Source organism: Salvelinus fontinalis, chromosome 21, assembly GCF_029448725.1.
Source record: "Salvelinus fontinalis isolate EN_2023a chromosome 21, ASM2944872v1, whole genome shotgun sequence".
Classification (NCBI taxonomy): Eukaryota; Metazoa; Chordata; class Actinopteri; order Salmoniformes; family Salmonidae; genus Salvelinus; species Salvelinus fontinalis.
The window spans coordinates 46402142-46424331 of record NC_074685.1 but is presented as its reverse complement, the minus strand read 5'-3'; the positions used below and the strand labels follow the sequence as shown (position 1 = coordinate 46424331).

Genomic DNA, 22190 nt, shown 5'->3' with positions numbered 1-22190 from the left:
ATGGGATTGAGACCCCGGCTCTTCGCTGGCCATGGCAGAACACTGACATTCCTGTCTTGCAGAAAATCACGCACAGAATGAGGAGTATGGCTGGTGGCATTGTCATGCTGGAGGGTCATGTCAGGATGAGCCTGCAGGAAGGGTACCACATGAGGGAGGAGGATGTCTTATCTGTAACGCACAGTGTTGAGATTGCCTGCAATGACAACAAGAACAGTCCGATGATGCTGTGACACACCGCACCAGACCATGACGGACCCTCCACCTCCAAATCGATCCCGCTCCAGAGTACAGGCTTCGGTGTAACGCACATTCCTTCGACGATAAACGCAAATTCGACCATCACCCATGGTGAAGCAAAACCGTGACTCGTCAGTGAAGAGCACTTTTTGCCAGCCCTGTCTCATCCAGCGACGGTGGGTTGGTGCCCATAGGCGACGTTGTTGCCGGTGATGTCTGGTGAGGACCTGCCTTACAACCGGCCTACAAGCCCTCAGTCCAGCCTCTCTCAGCCTATTGCGGACAGTCGGAGCACTGATGGAGGGATTGTGCGTTCCTGGTGTAACCTGGGCAGTTGTTGTTGCCATCCTGTACCTGTACCTGTCCCGCAGGTGTGATGTTCGGGTGTACCGATCCTGTGCAGGTGTTGTTACACGTGGTCTGCCACTGTGAGGACGATCAGCTGTCTCTCCTGTCTCCCTGTAGCGCTATCTTAGGCATCTCACAGTACGGACATTGCAACTTATTGCCCTGGCCACATCTGCAGTCCTCATGCCTCCTTGCAGCATGCCTAAGGCACGTTCACGGAGATGAGCAGGGATCGTGGGCATCTTCTTTTGTTGTTTTTCAGAGTCAGTAGAAAGGCCTCTTTAGTGTCCTAAGTTTTCATAACTTTGACCTTAATTGCCTACCGTCTGTAAGCTGTTAGTGTCTTAACGACCGTTCCATAGGTGCATGTTCATTAATTGTTTATGATTCATTGAACAAGCATGGGAACAGTGTTTAAACCCTTTGCAATGAAGATCAGTGAAGTTGTTTGGATTTTTACGAATTATCTTTGAAAGACAGGGTCCTGAAAAAGGGATGTTTCTTTTTTTGCTGAGTTTATATCCACATCAATTACACCATACATATCTGTATCCACATCAATTACACTATACATATCTATATCCACATCAATTACACTATACATAGCATATTTATATACACATCAATTACACCATGCAATTACACCAAACACAAAACACAATCAAACAAATTACAAATATTTCTGAACTTTATTGACACAAAGCAATAATATCAAAAATATTTCCAATTTTGTCAAAATAGAAAATGTATGGTTCATCAATTGATGTGGTAACACTACACTGGGTAAACAAAATATTAAGAACACCTGCTCTTTCCATGACAGACTGACCAGATGAAAGCCATAATTCCTCATTGATGTCACTCGTTAGTGCTGAGCAATTAACCGACATTAATTGACTGACGTCGGTTCAATTATTTGAATTCCATTTCCTTCTCTTTCCCCCTGTGAACTTGATGCTCAGTTTCTGTGGAGATCAATCACATCAAACCTGAACTGTGTGATGTATTAGGGAGTCGTAGTTTCCAACAGGCCAATATTCTACATAGTTTCGCGCAGAAAAAGAGCTGATTCACTGCAATGACCATAATCCATTGCGTGCCAGCTTGTCATGTCTGTGTGGAGCAGACACGGAGACCTCGTTGACAGAGAGAAGAGAGAACACGCGAGTGGGATAGAAAGCAGTTACTTCGTGAGGTATCTCTACCTGAAAAAACATGATCTAGGTGATTGATAGTTGGTATTCAGCAGTTATAAAAGTATGCCTTATTTACTCTGAAGAACTGCTAAAATAGTGATATTTGTCAGCCAACATAGGCAGCAGCTCTATAGAGATGAGATGATGACTGAATGAAATAATAAAGTTATCAAATAAAACTAATGTAATATACACAACTGAAATATTCTATTGAAGTAAAGCGATACGATGAACTGATGGTTAATAAGTGATAAGCAGTAATGGACAGTCACTACCATCATGGGACTTTTATTCATTGTTTTATTCTGTGTTGTTACAGAACTCAACCCACATAATGCATTGTGCATTTAATGTTATTTTTTAAAAATTTGGAACCGAAATAGAAAACCGTGATTTAAAAAACAATATCAAACCGAAACCGAACTGAACTCAAAAAGCACTAACTGCTCAGCACTACCACTTGCTATCATCTTATTGGTGTCAGTGTAGATGAAGGGGAGGAGACAGGTTCAAGAATGATTTTTAAGCCTTGAGTCATGAAGTGTGTATGTGTGCCATTTGTTTCATGTTTTGTGTGGACCCCAGGAAGAGTAGCTGCTGCTTTTGCAACAGCTAATGGGGATCCTAATAAAATACCAAATACCAATAGCAATATCATTCAGAGGGTGAATGGGAAAGACAAAAGATTTAAGTGCCTTTGAACGGGGTATGGTAGTAGGTGCCATGCACACTGGTTTGTGTCAAGAACTGCAACGCCGCTGGGTTTTTCACACCCAACAGTTTCCTGTGTGTATCAAGAATGGTCATCCACCCAATGGACATCCAGCTAACTTGACACAACTGTGGGAAGCATTGGAGTCAACATAGGCAAGTATCCCTTTGGAATGCTTTCAACGCCTTGTAGAGTCCATGCCCCGACGTATTGACGATTGCTGAGGGCAGAAACTAGGGTGCATCTCAATATTAGGAAAAGGTATTCCTAATGTTTGGTATACTCAGTGTAAATTACGTTTCATAAATAAGATACTAATTTCAAGTTCCTTAACTGATGAGTCAAACTGGATATAATTTTTTTTAATGTCACTCCAATAGTCCACTAATTCATGCCTGAAATCCCTTAATAAATCTTGAATGATAGGGCAAGATTTAGATTTCTGGCTAAATAGATATACCAAAAAGTAATAATTTTTCATGAGATGGCCATAAAGAATAACTAGTAATGTTGCATAGTTTTAAAAAGGTCTGAAACTCCCCTTGCTGGTAAAAATAGTTATAAATTGCTGAGGTGTACTCACGTTTGAGGGCACAAGCTCAAGTACATAGTGGTTCAATATTCCCAGTGAAGAAATATTAGGCTTAAAGCGCTGTGAAGCAAGCATTGCTAAGAGCTGCTGGCAAACGCAGTAAAGTTTGAAAGAATGCTTACGAGCCTGCTACTGCCTACCACCGCTCAGTCAGACTACTCTATCAAATACCAGATCATAGAATTAATTATAATATAATAAACACAGAAATACGAGCCTTTGGTCATTAATATGGTCAAATCCGGAAACTATAATTTCAAAAACAAAACGATTATTCTTTCAGTAAAATACGGAACTGTTCCGTATTTTATCGAACGGGTGACAACCCTAAGTCTAAATATTGCTGTTACATTGCACAACCTTCAATGTTATGTAATAATTATGTACAATTCTGGCAAATTAGTTAGCAACGAGCCAGGCGGCCCAAACTGTTGCATATACACTGACTCTGCGTGCAATGGACGCAAGAGAAGTGACAGAAGTTCCCCAGTTAATATTGCCTGCTAACATGAATTTCTTTTAAATTAAAAGGGCAGGTTTAAAAAATATATACTTCTGTGTATTGATTTTAAGAATGGCAAAAAATGTTTATGGTTAGGTACACTCGTGCAACGACTGTGCTTTTTCGCGAATGCGCCTTTGTTAAATTATCACCAGTTTGGCGAAGTAGGCTGTGATTCAATGATAAATTAACAGGCACCGCATTGATTATATGCAACGCAGGACAAGCTAGTTAACCTAGTAATATCATCAACTATGTGTAGTTAACTAGTGATTATGTGAAGATCGATTGTTTAATATAAGATACGTTTAATGCTAGCTAGCAACTTTCCTTGGCTCCCTGCTGCACAACAGGTGGTCAAGCCTGCCACGCAGTTTCCTACTAATTGGCGTCAAAAAATGCCGATTACCGATTGTTATGAAAACTTAAAATTGGCCCCAATTAATCGGCCATGCCGACCTCTTGTACAAATATTATGAAAATATGAAAAATCATGTGTTTATTTTCCCAATTCCACAAAAGTGGGGCAATAGGGCTTGAAATGACTGAAATGTTTTCTAAATATAGTAACAATCAAATTATAAACAACTTGCTATAAGATTTCACATTTCTTATAACTGCAAAATAAATATGATCATACTTAGTGACTACAATTTTTTTTATTTTATTTAACTGTTATTTTATTTAACCGTTATTTTACCAGGTAAGTTGACTGAGAACACGTTCTCATTTGCAGCAACGACCCGGGGAATAGTTACAGGGGAGAGGAGGGGGATGAATGAGCCAATTGTAAACTGGGGATTATTAGGTGACCATGATGGTTTGAGGGCCAGATTGGGAATTTAGCACATATAATAATTTTCTCTTAAACGTCCCATTGAGCGGCAAAGAGACACCATTCAAGTGTTTGTTTAAATTCTAGGAAATTATTTAGTATTTTTTTATGTTGAAACCTCTAAAACCTGGCTGAGAATATCACAGTGAGATGAAACTACAGTGCCTGGACTTGTGAGACTGTCACCGTTCAAATGCCGTCACCCAGGCTTGGCTGGATAGGCCAGAAAATGTGGCACGTCATTCCCTACGCAAATGTAGGTTCTGAAACCTGACACTTCAAGTCAGCTCCGCTGGGAGAGTGGAAGCAGAGAACAGACAGATGGGGCTTTCTGGCATTATAAGGCACGGACCCTACGGCGTTCACACAGCGCTTTGGACACCAAAATGTCATTCGGAACCGGTCCAGAACCATATGGGGGACTTAACATCTAAGAGGTTTAATTTCATAGTCGAAAGGTTAATCTAATTCAACTTCCTTAATGAGACATCCTGGATAATCTGGAATAGAAGTATCAAATGAAAATACTTTGGTTAAAGTTGACTTACTGTCAGAGGAGAACTTTAGCACGGAGTCTGTGGCTGCATCTCCTACAAAGACGCGCCCATCTTTGGTTACAACAATGTCGTGGGGCATTCCAAACTCCTGAAAACAGAGAGAAGACACACTGTAGTTAGTATAGCCATTCAAAAACAATCATCTATTCCGTACTTGAATACAGTCTAGATTATGCAAGACTTAATACCCATTATGTCTTCAGTCTATGAGATGAAACTTAAAGTAATCAAAATGTAAAAATATCGTTTTTTATTTATTTATTTAACCTTTATTTAACTAGACAAGTCAGTTAAGAACAAATTCTTATTTACAATGACGGCCTACACTGGCTAAACTCTAACCTGGACGACGCTAGGCCAATTGTGCGCCGCCCTTTGGGACTCCCAATCACAGCCGGTTGTGATACAGCCTGGAATCGAACCAGGGTCTGTAGTGATGCCTCTAACACTGAGATGTAGCGCCTTAGACCACTGCGCCACTCGAGAGCCCTTCAAGTCATATGCATAGATTCACTGAAAAAGTAACAGTCAGATCTAAATCGAGATAAATCAAAAGATAGACGACAAAGACAAACCCCACTCAACCTGGCACACAGAAACCAACCCCAAGCGATACGGAAGGCAGATCTTTATTTTATTGCCGTTTTAATGAAATTCCCTGCTGGCATCTGATTAGCTCAGATGCACTAAATCAGGTAGTCATGCATCAGGGCTGGCCAGACAGGGATAGGAAGAATGATTAACTCTCCTGGAAGAAGATGACACAATCACTTTAAGTGGCTCAAGTAGTCAGAGACGAGGGTGTAGATCCATCTCATAATAGGTGGAGCCATTGTCAGACCATAGCTTTTAAAAGGAAAGTTCACCCAATTCACACATTTACATTGGTTTACTTACCCTGTAAGCAGTCAATGGACAAAACCAAAGCATGGATTGCTGTCTAACCATATCCATACACTGCTTACAGGAAACCAATATGCCATGTTGAAATTTGGATGGACAATGCCTTTAAGTCTGATCCGAACTATCACGTGTAAACATTCTGCCAGTGACTCTAACGTTTGTAGGCAGAATCTCATTTGAGTTCCAGCAACAACAAAAAAATGCTGTTGATACCTAGTCAGTTGTACAACTGAATGACTTCAACTGAAATGTGTCTTCTATATTTAACCCAACCCCTCTGAATCAGAGAGGTGCAGGGAGCTGCCTTAAATCTACACCCACGTCTTCGGTGTCCGGGGAACAGTGGGTTAACTGCCTTGCTCAGGGGCAGAACGACAAATTTTTACCTTCTCAGCTCAGGGATTCGATCCAGCAACCTTTCAGTTACTGGCCCAACACTCTAACCACTAGGCTACATGCCACCCTACTGTATTAGACAAATCGCGTACCGTCAATGGAGATCAATAACTATTTCCTTTGCTTGCTCTACGGCTCAATAGGCAGATAAGATTTCAGATAATTCCAATCTTTGACTGGTGTGTGAAGTGCCTGATAGTGATTGAGGTAACAGGAATAGTAATTAAGGTGATTGCTTGGTACAGAGCTCCCTCTGTGGTTCGTGTCCGGAAAGCCTCCTCAGTCAAGCAGGTTATCCCATCAACATAAGACCATAACTGTCCATGTTGATCCAAGAATATGGTGTACAAAACCAAAAGTAATGATGTCTAAAAACCGAAAGCATCGAAAAAGCATGCATAGAACATATTTACCGCTTCTTAGACTTGCTTTCAATGAGAATGACAGATCTATATTTCTATGTGGATTTGATCAGGTCGCCCCAAAAATGACATATTGCAGCTTTAAGCTTTACTGCATTTGTCCAGGGTCGTTATCCTGAAGGTAGTGAAGATGTACTGTACTAGTGGCTATGACAAGCCTGTTATAGAGTGCTTGTTCGATACCCACGGGGGACCAGTACAAAAAAGTCTGAAAATGAATGCACTCACTACTGTAAGTGGCTCTGGATAAGAGCGTTTTCCTAAATGACTAAGATGTAAATGTACACTGAAATACACTAGCTATTTAGCAGCTACTCTACAAGCAACTAAATGTCTAGCAGCTTTGTTATGAAAAGCCAAAAGGGCCAAAATGGAGACATCATTAGACCAGAGAGACCACTCTTTATTTATTTACTTATTAACGGTACATGCTGATTGAATCAGAAGGATGTTCAATACTGTTATTTATTGCTGCTCTGGTTTGTAGAAAAATGGTTGTGTATGCAGCAGAGCCCTCCCTCCCATCCGTAACCAACCTGTGCGTTTTCTGGGCTGAAGTCATCCAGGATCTCTTTGGTTGAATAATTGATTACAAAGCCTTTGAGAGGGGCAGAGCGGCCGTACGCAGATTCCCCATTCACCGCATAGATCAGACCACCTGGATACATTTGCATAAGGCGCGCACGCACACACACACACACACACACACACACACACACACACACACACACACACACACACACACACACACACACACACACACACACACACACACACACACACACACACACACACACACGGGTTAAGGGAACAGGCACATAAATATGGATTTTCCCCTTTGAAGACTTGCGTCGCGCTGCCTAATGTACATGCAACATGAAAGTCGGCATCACAAAACCGTTTGTTTCAAAGTGAAATGGTGCAATTAGCTGGCTCTAGGAAAGACCTTACAGTGTGCAGATGAAATGAAGTGGGTTTATTGTGGGGATGTAGATGTATTATTTCTCTAAGATGTTGGTGTCTAATTTTCCTCAAATATGACACACTGGCAACCGATATAAAGTGGATTGCTAGTGTGATGTATGGTTTTAACAATTTTACACCTGAATTATTCCCAGAAAATAAATCCCTGTGAATATGACATAGCCATAACCATAGAGATATAACACAGATTTGGTGTTCTATTCTTTACCCCTAACCAAAGCGCAGGAATGGGCAACTTTGATCGGGGTCACACAAAAACAATAGGATTTTTTTGTTTGTTGATTCTACACATTTAGCCATGGAGTGTAGAGAAAATGTTTTAGTTTTAAAGCAAGTTTGCTGCAATTCTACACATTTTGCCATGGGACAGAAAGAAGATTTAGCAATTTTCTAACTAGTTTCATGCAATTCTAATAATTTTGCCATAGGGTGAAGAGAAATGTTTGCAGTTTTTTAATATGATGTCTGAGTGAGACTGACTAACAAAATAAAATGGGGGGACCCCCGGCCAGTAATTTGACCATGATAACAAGTTTAGATAGCTGGCTGCTAAAAAACTTAGCAATCTAAAAATGTTAGCTGACAAGAGCTAATTGAGTGACTGTCAGTGACTGACATAAGAGAAAGACTGCTGATGCACAACCACATTTTAAAAGTGCACCTTCTGTATTCCTACTATTCTAACTCTCAACAGTAAGTTGAAACCCTGAATGAGTTCCACCCCCAAAATAAATAAAAAAATGTAAAAAAAATTATACTGTTTATTTTTGTGGAAATTGATCCAACGGCCTTCAAAAGGTGGGGCGCAAGTTGCCCATCCCTGCCATAGAGATATAACACACAGATTTAGTGTTCTATTCTCTAACCATAACCATAGAGATAATAGGTGTTCTATTCTCTAACCATAGAGATAATAGGTGTTCTATTCTCTAACCATAACCATAGAGATAATAGGTGTTCTATTCTCTAACCATAGAGATAATAGGTGTTCTATTCTCTAACCATAGAGATAATAGGTGTTCTATTCTCTAACCATAACCATAGAGATAATAGGTGTTCTATTCTCTAACCATAAACATAGAGATAATAGGTGTTCTATTCTCTAACCATAGAGATAATAGGTCTTCTATTCTCTAACCATAACCATAGAGATAATAGGTCTTCTATTCTCTAACCATAACCATAGAGATAATGTGTTCTATTCTCTAACCATAACCATAGAGATAATGTGTTCTATTCTCTAACCATAACCATAGAGATAATAGGTGTTATATTCTATTTCTAAAACCACACCGGACTCACCATGCACAGGTGCGTAGGAGATGGCAAACACTTCCCCTCCAAACTCTTGCTTCTTGATCTCCTTGACGAATTCCCCGGATTCAGCGACAAAGCACTGGATGCGTCCATTCTCCCGGTCGGCCACGCACAGCTCCCGCCTTTCAGGCAGAAACACCAGGCTGTGTGGGATTCGGAACTGGACCCTTCTCCTTCTGTCTGACGAGCCTGAGAGGGAAGAACAGGGTCATGTTCATTAGGGCACAGCATAACAAAATGTTTAAAAATGGTGTGTATCCCCATTTGGGACTGTTTTACATTTACATTTACATTTTAGTCATTTAGCAGACGCTCTTATCCAGAGCGACTTACAGTAGAGTGCATACATTTTTATTACATTTACATACTGAGACAAGGATATCCCTACCGGCCAAACCCTCCCTACCCCGGACGATGCTATGCCAATTGTGCGTCGCCCCACGGACCTCCCGGTTGCGGCCGGCTGCGACAGAGCCTGGGCGCGAACCCAGAGACTCTGGTGGCGTAGCTAGCACTGCGATGCAGTGCCCTAGACCACTGCGCCACCCGGGAGGTTTTCTTGAGTTTCATGCCTAGTGAATATACCCAGAACAATTCAAAGACAACTGTGAATCAAAGAGAATCACTTCGATTCACTTTGTCTGAGAACATTGGGGCCCAGACATTTCGTGGTGTTACCATGGAGATAGAGGACTCCAGATAGATATAACCTGTTTTATAACCCGCTGCTCATGCTGTCAAAGACACAAAGACGAGTCCTCTATCTCTACGCTGGTGTTACCTCCTTAGAGCATGGTGAATGTTCTTGGGACCAACAAGATGTGCAAAACAATGTTCCTAACCACGGAATCCGTGACCCAGCAGAACCCTCCCACCATCATGTCAACGTTAAAACATGGAGTTGGTCTGGTCTTGAACTACTGTGTCTAACTCAGCTCAAATTATTACTGTGTCTTAATATATTCACTATACCCAGTTTCTTTTGGCACAATTGATATTGAATATTTGAAAGGAGAATTGGGAGAATAAGATAGGAGTGTGTGGATAGAAGTGTATTTGATATTTCACCAGGTACTCCAGATACTGTAAATAACCTAATGCTCCCACTAGATAGAAGTGTGTAGAGGTCTTCAGCCACTGCGTGTCCTCTAAGGCCTATTGAATGATTTACCGTAAAAGCACCGTTGTGATGTACTGCACCAGGGGTAATGAAGAGGAGTGCACAGCAGCCACATCAGCAGAAAATATTGGCATGCTATTACAGGTAAATCAATATAGATTCAAACACATTTTGTCAAGCTGAGCCTGACATGGCCTTCGCTTCAAACAAACTGCCAATAAATCTTTCATTGTGTGTGTGGTCATGTTTGTCTGAATGAATGAATGAATGAATGAATGAATGAATGAATGAGTGTGTGTGTGTGTGTGTGTGTGTGTGTGTGTGTGTGTGTGTGTGTGTGTGTGTGTGTGTGTGTGTGTGTGTGTGTGTGTGTGTGTGTGTGTGTGTGTGTGTGTGTGTGTGTGTGTGTGTGTGTGTGTGTAAACATGCGCACGTCTGGAGCATGTACTACAAACCTGCTCCCCAGTGTGACAGGTATTTTCCCTCGGGTGAGAACTTAAGTATCCTGGCATTGCAGTATCCGTCTGACACGTACACGTTCCCAGTCACAGGGTCCACCGCCACGTCGGTGGGCTTGCAGAAGTGCTCTTTGTCACTTCCTGGTTCAAAGGCCTCTCCCAGCACAACCAGGGGCTTGTCCCGGCCATCGCTGCTCAGTTTGAACACCTAGGTGAGGGGGACACTGTATGTTGTACACTACGAAAGTCAAAGGCTATGTCCCAAATGGCACCCTATTTCTATAGGGAACTGGTCGAAAGTAGTGCACTAGGGAACAGGGTGCCATTTCGGTACGGAAGTATGTTGACTTATTATATAGGGTCCAGAGTGTTTCCTGGTTAGGTCATGTTCTCAGGAAAAACTCCTGGACTTATGATCAGTAAAGCCAAATGGAATTGGTTTTATTGGTTTTTCTCTAGTGGGTCTTGGTACATGAAAAATGAGCCCCTTTCATACCATATGGTAGCATATGCCGGCTCAATCAGACACATTGCATATGGTAGCATATGCCGGCTCAATCAGACACATTGCATATGGTAGCATATGCCGGCTCAATCAGACACATTTCATATGGTAGCATATTCCGGCTCAATCAGACATTGCATATGGTAGCATATGCAGGCTCAATCAGAAACATTGCATATGGTAGCATATGCAGGCTCAATCAGAAACATTGCATATGGTAGCATATGCCGGCTCAATCAGACATTGCATATGGTAGCATATGCCGGCTCAATCAGACATTGCATATGGTAGCATATGCCGGCTCAATCAGACACATTTCATATGGCCAGTGAGGATGTGAACACTATGGTTCTCACCTGACGAAGGCCAGTGAGGATGTGAACACTATGGTTCTCACCTGATGAAGCGCCACGTCTGTGACCCAATAGTTGTTGTCCTTGTCCGTGGTGATTCCATGAGGCAAGTAAAACCTGCCGAGAACACGGAGAAAACACTCCTTAAATGCTTTGAATGAAGACAACAACATCACGTCCTAGGAGTCTACTTAGTGCACTACATAAGGAATAAGGGTGCCATTTTGGACAAAGCCTGTGTGTTCATTACGTAAGACCACTATTAGGTCTCAAAACACCTAACTGCCCTAGTTTGCACTGCGGTGGTAACGCTTCTTACATATTTCTTCCGGAGGCCTTGAGTACGCTGCCTTTGACGGGATCCACCACGAGAATGGTGGACTGTTGAATGGGACCCAGGGACTGCTGCTGGTATTTGCCGCTGTTGTCGAAGGAGCTGCAACGGAAGGAGAATGACTTGTGTTAAAATACAGAGAAAACGTATACAATTGTCTGAGACAACAAAGGTGTTGGGCGCCCCAAACGGCTCCCTATTACCTACTGTATCATGAACTACTTTTGACCAGAGCCCAAAAGAAGTGTACTATATAGGGAATAGGGTGCCATTTGGGACGCAACCACTCAAATCAATGTGTAACATTTACATTACATTTAAGTCATTTAGCAGACGCTCTTATCCAGAGCGACTTACAAATTGGAAAGTTCATACATATTCATCCTGGTCCCGCCGTGGGGAATGAACCCACAACCCTGGCGTTGCAAGCGCCATGCTCTACCAACTGAGCCACACGGGACAACGATAACACGATAACAACCCAAATGTGATGACTCGGCAAGTCATATTTGTTTTGTTTGTTTGAAGGGGAATGCTATTACTTAATCAGGAGGTTTCCATCAAAGGGGGAGGCGCCATGGACACAAAAGTGACAAAATCATACTAATGATTCACTCAAACAATCCCAAATACTTCAACAAATACATTGAACTCTTCCTGAGTCCCTGCTATAATCAGTCCCTTCTGGAATTCCCCGAAAAATAACAGAGGACCCCAACTTTCACTCTTGGTTTCCGATCCCTCACTTTTATCCTCAAACTCCCTGTGGACTCCTCGATGGAAAAACAATGCCTCATACCTAACAAACTCAGTAATGTCCCTATAGTGGAGTAAGCACAGAATATATAATAAATCACACCTCTATCTAGTCTATGAAACAAAACTGCGTTCGTCAATGAACACCACCAGGGACACATTTGTTCACATCCCTGAACTTTTTACCTTTTGATGAAGAGTTTAAGGTAGGATAGCAGTAAATAACGAACTGTAGCTGGGGTGTATACTGATGACTGATATAGAGAGGGACTATCTGTTCTCACCTAATGACCTAGCTAATTCATTTCCCCTCTCATCTGGCTCCAGTCTTAAGAAGAGTACTGAGGCAAGGGCAGTTAGCGGAATTAGTTTTTGCCTGTTAGCGCTTGGTGGCTCACGTCGGCGGCTCATAAGATTTATGTTATTTCGCAGGGAGAGTCTTGGCCAGTTAAAAGGGATATTTTTCTTCTAAAACATATTTTAGTATGTCATGACAATTTTTGATTTGTACTGAAAGTTACAACTTACAAGCACATTTTTTCTGAAATCATATCAAGTGGACTAATGAACAAAACACTAAAATAAGGTTTTTTTGGTAAAATATTTTAAAGCTACAATATGTAACTTTTTGGGCGACAAGACCAAATTCACATAGAAATGTAGTTATAGATCTGTCATTCTCATTGAAAGAAAGTCTAAGAAGCAGTAAGATATGTTCTATGTGCACTCTCTCTATGATTCCCATTCTTAAGTTTAGTTTTACGTAGTCTTTAATTTTCGGTTTTGTAGACCAGTTTCAAACAAGCTAAAAATACAAAATTTGGGGTTATTGAAAATATATTTCACAGCGGTTTAGATGGTACAATGATTCTCTATACATTGCTTGTTTTGTCACAAACTGAAATTAGGGGAACTATTAGAATTTTAGCAACCAGGAAATGGCGGCGCGATTTCTGCATATTCTACCTTTAATATTGCACATTCCTGTAATTGATATGAGCCACATCACTGGAGCTGGACACATGCACTGGGATAACTAATTAGGCCCTTCAAATTGGCTCTGATATGGTCATGGTCAGCACTAGGAAGAGGGAAGCTCAGAAGCCAGGCTATGATTAGGCTAATTGAGACTGAGTGGTGCAGCGGTCTAAGGCACTGCATCTCAGTGCTAGAAGCGTCACTACAGACCCTGGTTCGAATCCAGGCTGTATCACCGGCCGTGATCGAGAGTCCCATAGAGCGGCGCTCAATTGACCCAGCGTCGTCTGGGTTTGGCCGGGGTAGGCCGTCATTCTACATAAGAATTTCTTCTTAACTGACTTGCCTAGTTAAATAAAGGTTCAAATATTATTAGGATAATTGAGTCATGTGTATTTAGAAATACATGGCATGGTTTGGTCGTTAAAAAAACATGTTTTCCCATTGTGAATCTTTTTCACTATGCTTTTTACAACGATAAATTTAGAAACAGTGACAAAAATGTCTATGCTCTTGTTTACTTTAAAAACACGTTGCTTAAGGGGAGTGAAACAAGTCCATACTTACACTCACCATTCATCACAAACTGATTTCATAAAAGTGGACTAAGCTCACCAACTATTATAAATTCAGTATTGTCATCAATTCAAGGCCTAGTAAATTGCTGATATTAAGATAAATGCCTAATAAGCTATATTTCTATACACACTTATAAACTGCAAATTAGTGCCTAATATATGATTCCTATACTACACTAGCTAGGTTTCCATCCAATTGGCAACCGATTTTCATATAAAATCAAAATTTTCCCTCCAGAGATGTTTCCATCAAATTGACATGTTGCAGATAAAGTGCTGTGCGTGATGATGTAGTCCACATACAATACCTTTTGCAGTTAAATTCACATGTATCGAATAAAAAATACAAGTTAAATGGGTTTCCATCGCATTTTCAACTGTACTGATGGTTTTCTCACAATAAATATTGCGTTATATAGCGAGTGTGCAAACTCTGATATTAGCACGTGTTCGCTACAGCGCGCGTATATCCCACACGATGAGATTATTATTTTGAACAAAAGTCAAATGGCAGCCAAGAATCCATTATCAAGTTACCGGAATAAGACCCTCGATATTTATTGGAAAGGAGCATCAAGCTCATCCCAGTGCACTTTCACCACCCTGTGAAGTTCATCATCACGTATTTCTTCTGTAGCCTAATAAACTGCATGCGTTCCTGATGAGTCGTAGCGGGAGGACCACACAACATGTGTGGACAGTCCACTCCCAAGTTTACTTCGATATGATGGTCGTTGTGCATAAAAGTGCTTCCACCAACATTTCTCGCATAATTCATTGTACCGACACAAAACAATCCCACCTTGTCTAGTGTATTTTGTTTTATCGACATTTGTCTTCATTAAATTTTTTATCCGACATGTACTTTACTCACATAAAAAGGTTGGATGGAAACCTGTTTACTGTTACCAAAAGTTACAATCATGAATTCAGAAACCTGTATACTGTTACCAAAAGTTACAATCATGAATTCAGAAACCTGTTTACTGTTACCAAAAGTTACAATCATGAATTCAGAAACCTGTTTACTGTTACCAAAAGTTACAATCATGAATTCAGAAACCTGTTTACTGTTACCAAAAGTTACAATCATGAATTCAGAAACCTGTTTACTGTTACCAAAAGTTACAATCATGAATTCAGAAACCTGTTTACTGTTACCAAAAGTTACAATCATGAATTCAGAAACCTGTTTACTGTTACCAAAAGTTACAATCATGAATTCAGAAACCTGTTTACTGTTACCAAAAGTTAAAATCATGAATTCAGAAACCTGTTTTTTTTTTTAACACATCACCAAAGCCGATGTTGTCTTCACTCTCATCACTTTGCCCAGATAGCCTGCCTATTTATGCTAATCAGAGACCTGGGAGAGATTTGAATTTGCATGGGGGGGGGGGGGGGGTCTGGATATTCCTGGCCTAGTGACAGGTTACAACCCTGAACACTGGAGGAACACAGTGCCCCAATTACTGAGTCCCTACTGCTCCCTCTGAACAAAACAAACCGTTTGAAACATAAGGACAGAAGGAACCTTGGGCTCAGCCTGCCATACATCAAGAGACACAGGCTGCATCCCAAACTGCACCTTATTCCTGACATAGTGGGCCCTGGTCAAAAGTAGTGCACTAAATAGGGTTCCATTTAGGACACACACACACACACACACACACACACACACACACACACACACACACACACACACACACACACACACACACACACACACACACACACACACACACACACACACACACACACACACACACACACACACACACACACACACACACACACACACACACACACACACACACACACACAGCCTTAAAGGGATGCACCACTATCTACATAAAAGTCTTATCTGATTTGGAGGAAAGTGAGACTGGATCATTTGAAAGAAGGGACTTCACTAACTGACGATCTATTTGCAATTATCCATTACCTCAGCCTCGCTAAACTGGTTTGTGCCTGTGCCTGGAGTGAATGTCAGAAGTCAGTTTGTTTGCAGTTTGTTTGCACGGTGGACAGACCAGGGAAAATATCCCAACACTCCTAAATGACTTGTCCCCCTTGTATTCCATTCACCACTGATCTGAATGGATGAAGGTAAATAGACATAGGTGATAGGTCTAAATTATCTCCAGTCCAAAAGTCCATTTAAGAGTATTTGGACATCGCTGACAGTCTGATAAAGTAAAAAATGTCTGAGTAGTTGTATGGAGCACTTCACAATAGACTGTGATGAGATGAAATGGTATCATTGTCTGAATATTAATCTCCAATAGACCGAGATGAGAGGAAATGGTATCATTGTCTGAATATTAATCTCCAATATACCGAGATGAGAGGAAATGGTGTCATTGTCTGAATATTAAGCACCAATAGACCGAGATGAGAGGAAATGGTGCCATTGTCTGAATATTAAGCACCAATAGACCGAGATGAGAGGAAATGGTGTCATTGTCTGAATATTAATCTCCAATAGACTGAAATATTCATGATACCAGGAACATCGATTTCCAGCTTTCTAAAGATTAGACTTGGAAGTGTTGCAATGCAAGACAATGCCAATGTTTTCCCTAGGTTTTTTTTCAGCAGCGGTGACAAAGTGTGTGGGTCAGAGTTTCCGTTATGAAAATGTGGCGTTGGACATTTGACCGGCAGCATTTTAATTGACCGGCTATTTGAGACGTGTACCGGTATCCTGATTAGGGCATCCACCCACGGTGATCAGAATGACAGAAATCACATTAAGATTATGGTAATTAGTCTTAAAGGAACATGCAAATCGAGGAGGCAATGACGTGTGTCCTTACCGCGTACTTTGAAGGCGTTAGAATGACGCCTCTTGTTGGCTGAGGGAAAGTAAATGTGGACTGTTATGCCGCATTCACATGCAAGTCGGAACTAGGAAAACCTCGGAAATATCCATCTTGCTAACTGGTTGAACGCGGCACGCGTTTAACTACAACCTATTAGCGAGTCAAACATTTCTGAGTTTCCTAGTTCCGACTAGCACGTGAAAGCGGCATAACTGTCCACATTTACTTTACCTCAGCCAACAAGACAAGTAACGAACAGCAAAATCACTAGCCTATGCATAGGCAGAGCGTGAGTTCCAAGTTTGGGGGAGCACATTTTCACCATACAAATGCACCTTTATAATAAAGCATTCCAATTACATCATTGCATTTGCCGACTTAGGTAAGATAGCCTACTATTCCTACTGTAGGGTTCACCTAGGGGTCATGAAAAGGGTTGTACCAAAATGTTTGATGTGTATTAGAATAATTGATTATGCTTATGTTTTAGTAATAGAAGGAGAGGGGTTATAAGACTCCTCCCTCCTTACATTTATAGGATCCGAGACTACAGATTAACTAAAAATATATTCTTTATATAGTTTTAGAATTGGTCCACAGTTGTTTGCTCTTTCTCTCTCTTATATAAAGAAGACCCCTCTTATAAATATGTGCCTGAGACAGAACTCTGCAGGGGAGTGTGGGAGATAAGAGACTAGTCAGACATTCCACAATAAATCTACTTTGGGGAGGGGACATTTATTGCCTAGCTTTTGGATAAACGCTGAAACTCTATGTTTGTATAGCTATGGATGCAGGGTTTTGGTCTCAGGAGTAAAAAGGTAATGAAGTAGTCAGTGACATCACTAAGGCGGGACTTCGGTTTAATATAACAACTTGAGACCTTTTGTTTCATGCAGAACATGTGTGCCATGTTCCTGTTTGTCAACTTCTGTCTGCAATCACATTAATAAAGGTTTTTGAATTATTTAATTAAAGATATTGTCATAATGCTAATTTCACCAATGAACCAATGACTGACAAGAACGAAAGGAACGAACCCAAACACTACCTTTATGAAAAAAAGATTGCAGTCAGACTGCAGTGTAGCTGCAGAAAACAAACTTTAAGTGGCACTGAGCCAACGCTGACAAAGAGTGACTATGCGCAGTCAGCACTCACCAGGCGCATGGCCGATGCTATCCGCTGGTGCCAACAAGATAGGCTATAGGCCTACTGTTGTTCACTCAACTAAGTTGATCACTTTGATTACTAAATGACAGATTGTATTTTGAAATAGTGCGATATGTATGGCTGGGACTTGCACTGAGTAGCAACTCAACAATCATCTACAGTTGAAGTCAGAAGTTTACATACACCTTAGCCAAATACATTTAAACTCAGTTTTTCACAATTCCTGACATTTAATCCCAGTAAAAAAAAATCCCTGTCTTAGATCAGTTAGGATCACCACTATAGTTTAAGAATGTGAAATGTCAGAATAATCGTAGAGAGAATGATTTATTTCAGCTTTCATTTCTTTCATCACATTCCCAGAGGGTCTGAAGTTCACATACACTCAATTAGTATTCGGTATCATTGCCTTTAAATTGTTTAACTTGGGTCAAATGTTTTGGATAGCCTTCCACAAGCTTCCCACAATAGGTTGGGTTAATTTTGGCCCATTCCTCCTGACAGAGCTGGTGTAACCGAGTCAGGTTTGTAGGCCTCCTGGCTCGCACACGTTTTTTCAGTTCTGCTAACAAATGTTCTATAATTTTGAGGTCAGGGCTTTGTGATGGCCACTCCAATACCTTGACTTTGTTGTCCTTAAGCCATTCTGCCACAACTTTGGAAGTACGCTTGGAGTTATTGTCCATTTGGAAGACACATTTGCGACCAAGCTTTAACTTCCTGACTGATGTCTTGAGATGATATATATATATCAATATATCCACATCATTTTCCTACCTCATGATGCCATCTATTTTGTGAAGTGCACCAATCCCTCCTGCAGCAAAGCACCCCCACAACATGATGCTGCCACCCCCGTGCTTCACGGTTGGGATGGTGTTCTTCGGCTTGCAAGCCTCCCCCTTTATCCTCCAAACATAGCAATGGTCATTATGGCCAAACAGATCTATTTTCGTTTCATCAGACCAGAAGACATTTCTCCAAAAAGTACGATCTTTGTCCCCATGTGCAGTTGCAAACCGTAGTCTGGCTTTTTTATGGCGGTTTTGGAGTAGTGGCTTCTTCCTTGCCGAGCGGCCTTCAGGTTATGTCGATATAGGACTCGTTTGACTATGGATTTAGATACTTTTGTACCCGTTTCCTCCAGCGTCTTCACAATTGTTGTTCTGGGATTGATTTGCACTTTTCACACACCAAAGTACGTTCATCTCTAGGAGACAGGGCAATGGCACAATTTTAGAGGTCCTTCTCTTGGCAGCAGAGACAATATGTTGCTGTTTTAAAGCACATCTACACATTTCGCCATGGAGGAGAGAACATTTGACAGTTTTAATGCTAGTTTCCTGCAAACAATTGTTTTGCAGTGGCAGCCACGATTTTGCAGCGGTGGTGCCCCGCTTCTCAATGCATTTAGGGGAAACACTGAATGCAAACTGTAAAAGTTTTTGTCTTTGAGAGAGGTGTTTGTGTTGTGTTTGGCCTCAGTAGCCTACACACTGTAATATATTTCTTTACTGACATTCTTGCCAGGTATCTCTTGAAACAGAGTAGAACTTTAAAGAAGTACTCTCAAAACGGGTCCCCGTTTATTGTGTACTACTTTACCCAAATTGGGCAATATGTTATGAATTTGTTGTGCTTAAGATCCCGGAGTGCATCTTTAAGAGATCTTCTGGTTAAATAAAGAAGACAGTTGTCCTCTCTCAGATAAACATTACAGTAGGGAAACAGTATAACATTACAGTCGTGGCCAAAAGTTTTGAGAATGACACAAATATTATTTTTCACAAAGTCTGCTGCCTCAGTCTGTATGATGCCAATTTGCATATACTAGAGAATGTTATGAAGAGTGATCAGATGAATTGCAATTAATTGCAAAGTCCCTCTTTGCCATGCAAATAAACTGAATCCCCCAAAAACATTTCCACTGCATTTCAGCCCTGCCACAAAAGGACCAGCTGACATCATGTCAGTGATTCTCTCGTTAACACAGGTGTGAGTGTTGACGAGGACAAGGCTGGAGATCACTCTGTCATGCTGATTGAGTTCGATTAACAGACTGGAAGCTCCAAAAGGAGGGTGGTGCTTGGAATCATTGTTCTTCCTCTGTCAACCATGGTTACCTGCAAGGAAACACGTGCCGTCATCATTGCTTTGCACAAAAAGGGCTTCACAGGCAAGGATATTGCTGCCAGTAAGATTGCACCTAAATCAACCATTTATCGGATCATCAAGAACTTCAAGGAGAGCGGCTCAATTAGTGTGAAGAAGGCTTCAGGGCGCACAAGAAAGTCCAGCAAGCGCCAGGACCGTCTCCTAAAGTTGATTCAGCTGCTGGATCGGGGCACCACCAGTACAGAGCTTGCTCAGGAATGGCAGCAGGAGGGTGAGCGCATCTGCACGCACAGTGAGGCAAAGACTTTTGGAGGATGGCCTGGTGTCAAGAAGGGCAGCAAAGAAGCCACTTCTCGCCAGGAAAAACATCAGGGACAGACTAATATTCTGCAAAAGGTACAGGGATTGGACTGCTGAGGACTGGGGTAAAGTCATTTTCTCTGATGAATCCCCTTTCCGATTGTTTGGGCCATCCAGAAAAAAGCTTGTCCGGAGAAGACAAGATGAGCACTACCATCAGTCTTGTGTCATGCCAACAGTAAAGCATCCTGAGACCATTCATGTGTGGGGTTGCTTCTCAGCCAAGGGAGTGGGCTCACTCACAATTTGCCTAAGAACACCGCCATGAATAAAGAATGGTACCAACACATCCTCCGAGAGCAACTTCTCCCAACCATCCAGGAACAGTTTGGTGACAAACAATGCATTTTCCAGCATGATGGAGCACCTTGCCATAAGGCAAAAGTGATAACTAAATGGCTCGGGGAACAAAACATCAATATTTTGGGTCCATGGCCAGGAAACTCCCCAGACCTTAATCCCATTGAGAACTTGTGGTCAATCCTCGGGTGGACAAACAAAAACCCACAAATTCTGACAAACTCCAAGCATTGATTATGCAAGAATGGGCTGCCATTAGTCAGGATGTGGCCCAGAAGTTAATTGACAGCATGCCATGGCGGATTGCAGAGATCTTGAAAAAGAAGGGTCAACACTGCAAATATTGACTCTTTGCACCAGCTTCATGTAATTGTCAATAAAAGCCTTTGACACTTATGAAATGCTTGTAATTATACTTCAGTATTTCATCTGACAAAAATATCTAAAGACACTGAAGCACAAACTTTGTGGAAATTAATATGTGTCATTCTCAAAACTTTTGGCCACAGACTGCATATGTAACATCATCATAGCTACTTACTTGACCCCCCATTGGTGGTCTCCCCTGTGGAAGATGACCAGGTTGTCGTCTGAGTCCAGGGCCAAACCGGACACCTGACCCAGCTGGAGTGGGCTCTCTGGCCAGTCCGTCACCTCGTCCAGATGGTGCTCTACACACACACACACACACACACACACACACACACACACACACACACACACACACACACAGAGAGGAACGCCAGAAACCTGTGGTCAGCTTAACAATGCCATAGGGTCATTTCAAGGGAGGGGAAAAAATGACATCTGGCAAGTCGTTAGCTAGCATGGGGTAATGTAAACCAAAGAGATTCCTAGCCGCCCCGGTGCAATGATCTTTTCTCACGTCATCACCCACTGTTTCCTAATCTAGATAATCTGCTAATAGTTAGGATTAATCTAAAGTGGAATGATTTGACACACACTGTACATTGCCAGGTCTCCCTTGTAAAATAAGTATTCTGACTTCAAATGGGACTTCCTAAATAAATGTAGGTTAAATAAAAAATATCTGCATTCAGCAAGACACCATTTTTGGAATTGCTTGAGGACAGTGGAGGATGATAGGCCGCTGAGCTCAAATAAAAGGTTGCTGTGAGTCTAACGGAAGTATATGTAAACACATTTCTGGCTACTATTGACGCATTAGCCTGAAAAATCTATTCACATTTAGTTGCTTGAGTGGATTTTCCTGCTCGTGCTCTTCTCTCGTTGATATGGTAACTAGGTCAAAGACCATTCACTGTCGACAATTACTAGATATAAGTAAACACATAATGAGACAAAGCTTA

General features: G+C 41.5%; 1 protein-coding gene across 4 annotated transcripts in view; it reads right to left on the bottom strand.

The window, feature by feature from the left end:
• pam (peptidylglycine alpha-amidating monooxygenase) overlaps positions 1-22190 on the bottom strand; it is a 130518-nt gene that overhangs the window by 14499 nt on the left and 93829 nt on the right. For all 4 annotated transcript variants that reach the window (XM_055875512.1, XM_055875511.1, XM_055875514.1 and 1 more), the window contains 7 exons: positions 21401-21530; positions 11760-11876; positions 11485-11557; positions 10580-10790; positions 8990-9193; positions 7240-7361; positions 4974-5070 (listed from right to left, as the gene is read on the bottom strand). In XM_055875512.1, the coding sequence (XP_055731487.1) occupies positions 4974-5070; positions 7240-7361; positions 8990-9193; positions 10580-10790; positions 11485-11557; positions 11760-11876; positions 21401-21530 (954 nt within the window). The remainder of the gene's footprint in view (positions 1-4973; positions 5071-7239; positions 7362-8989; positions 9194-10579; positions 10791-11484; positions 11558-11759; positions 11877-21400; positions 21531-22190) is intronic.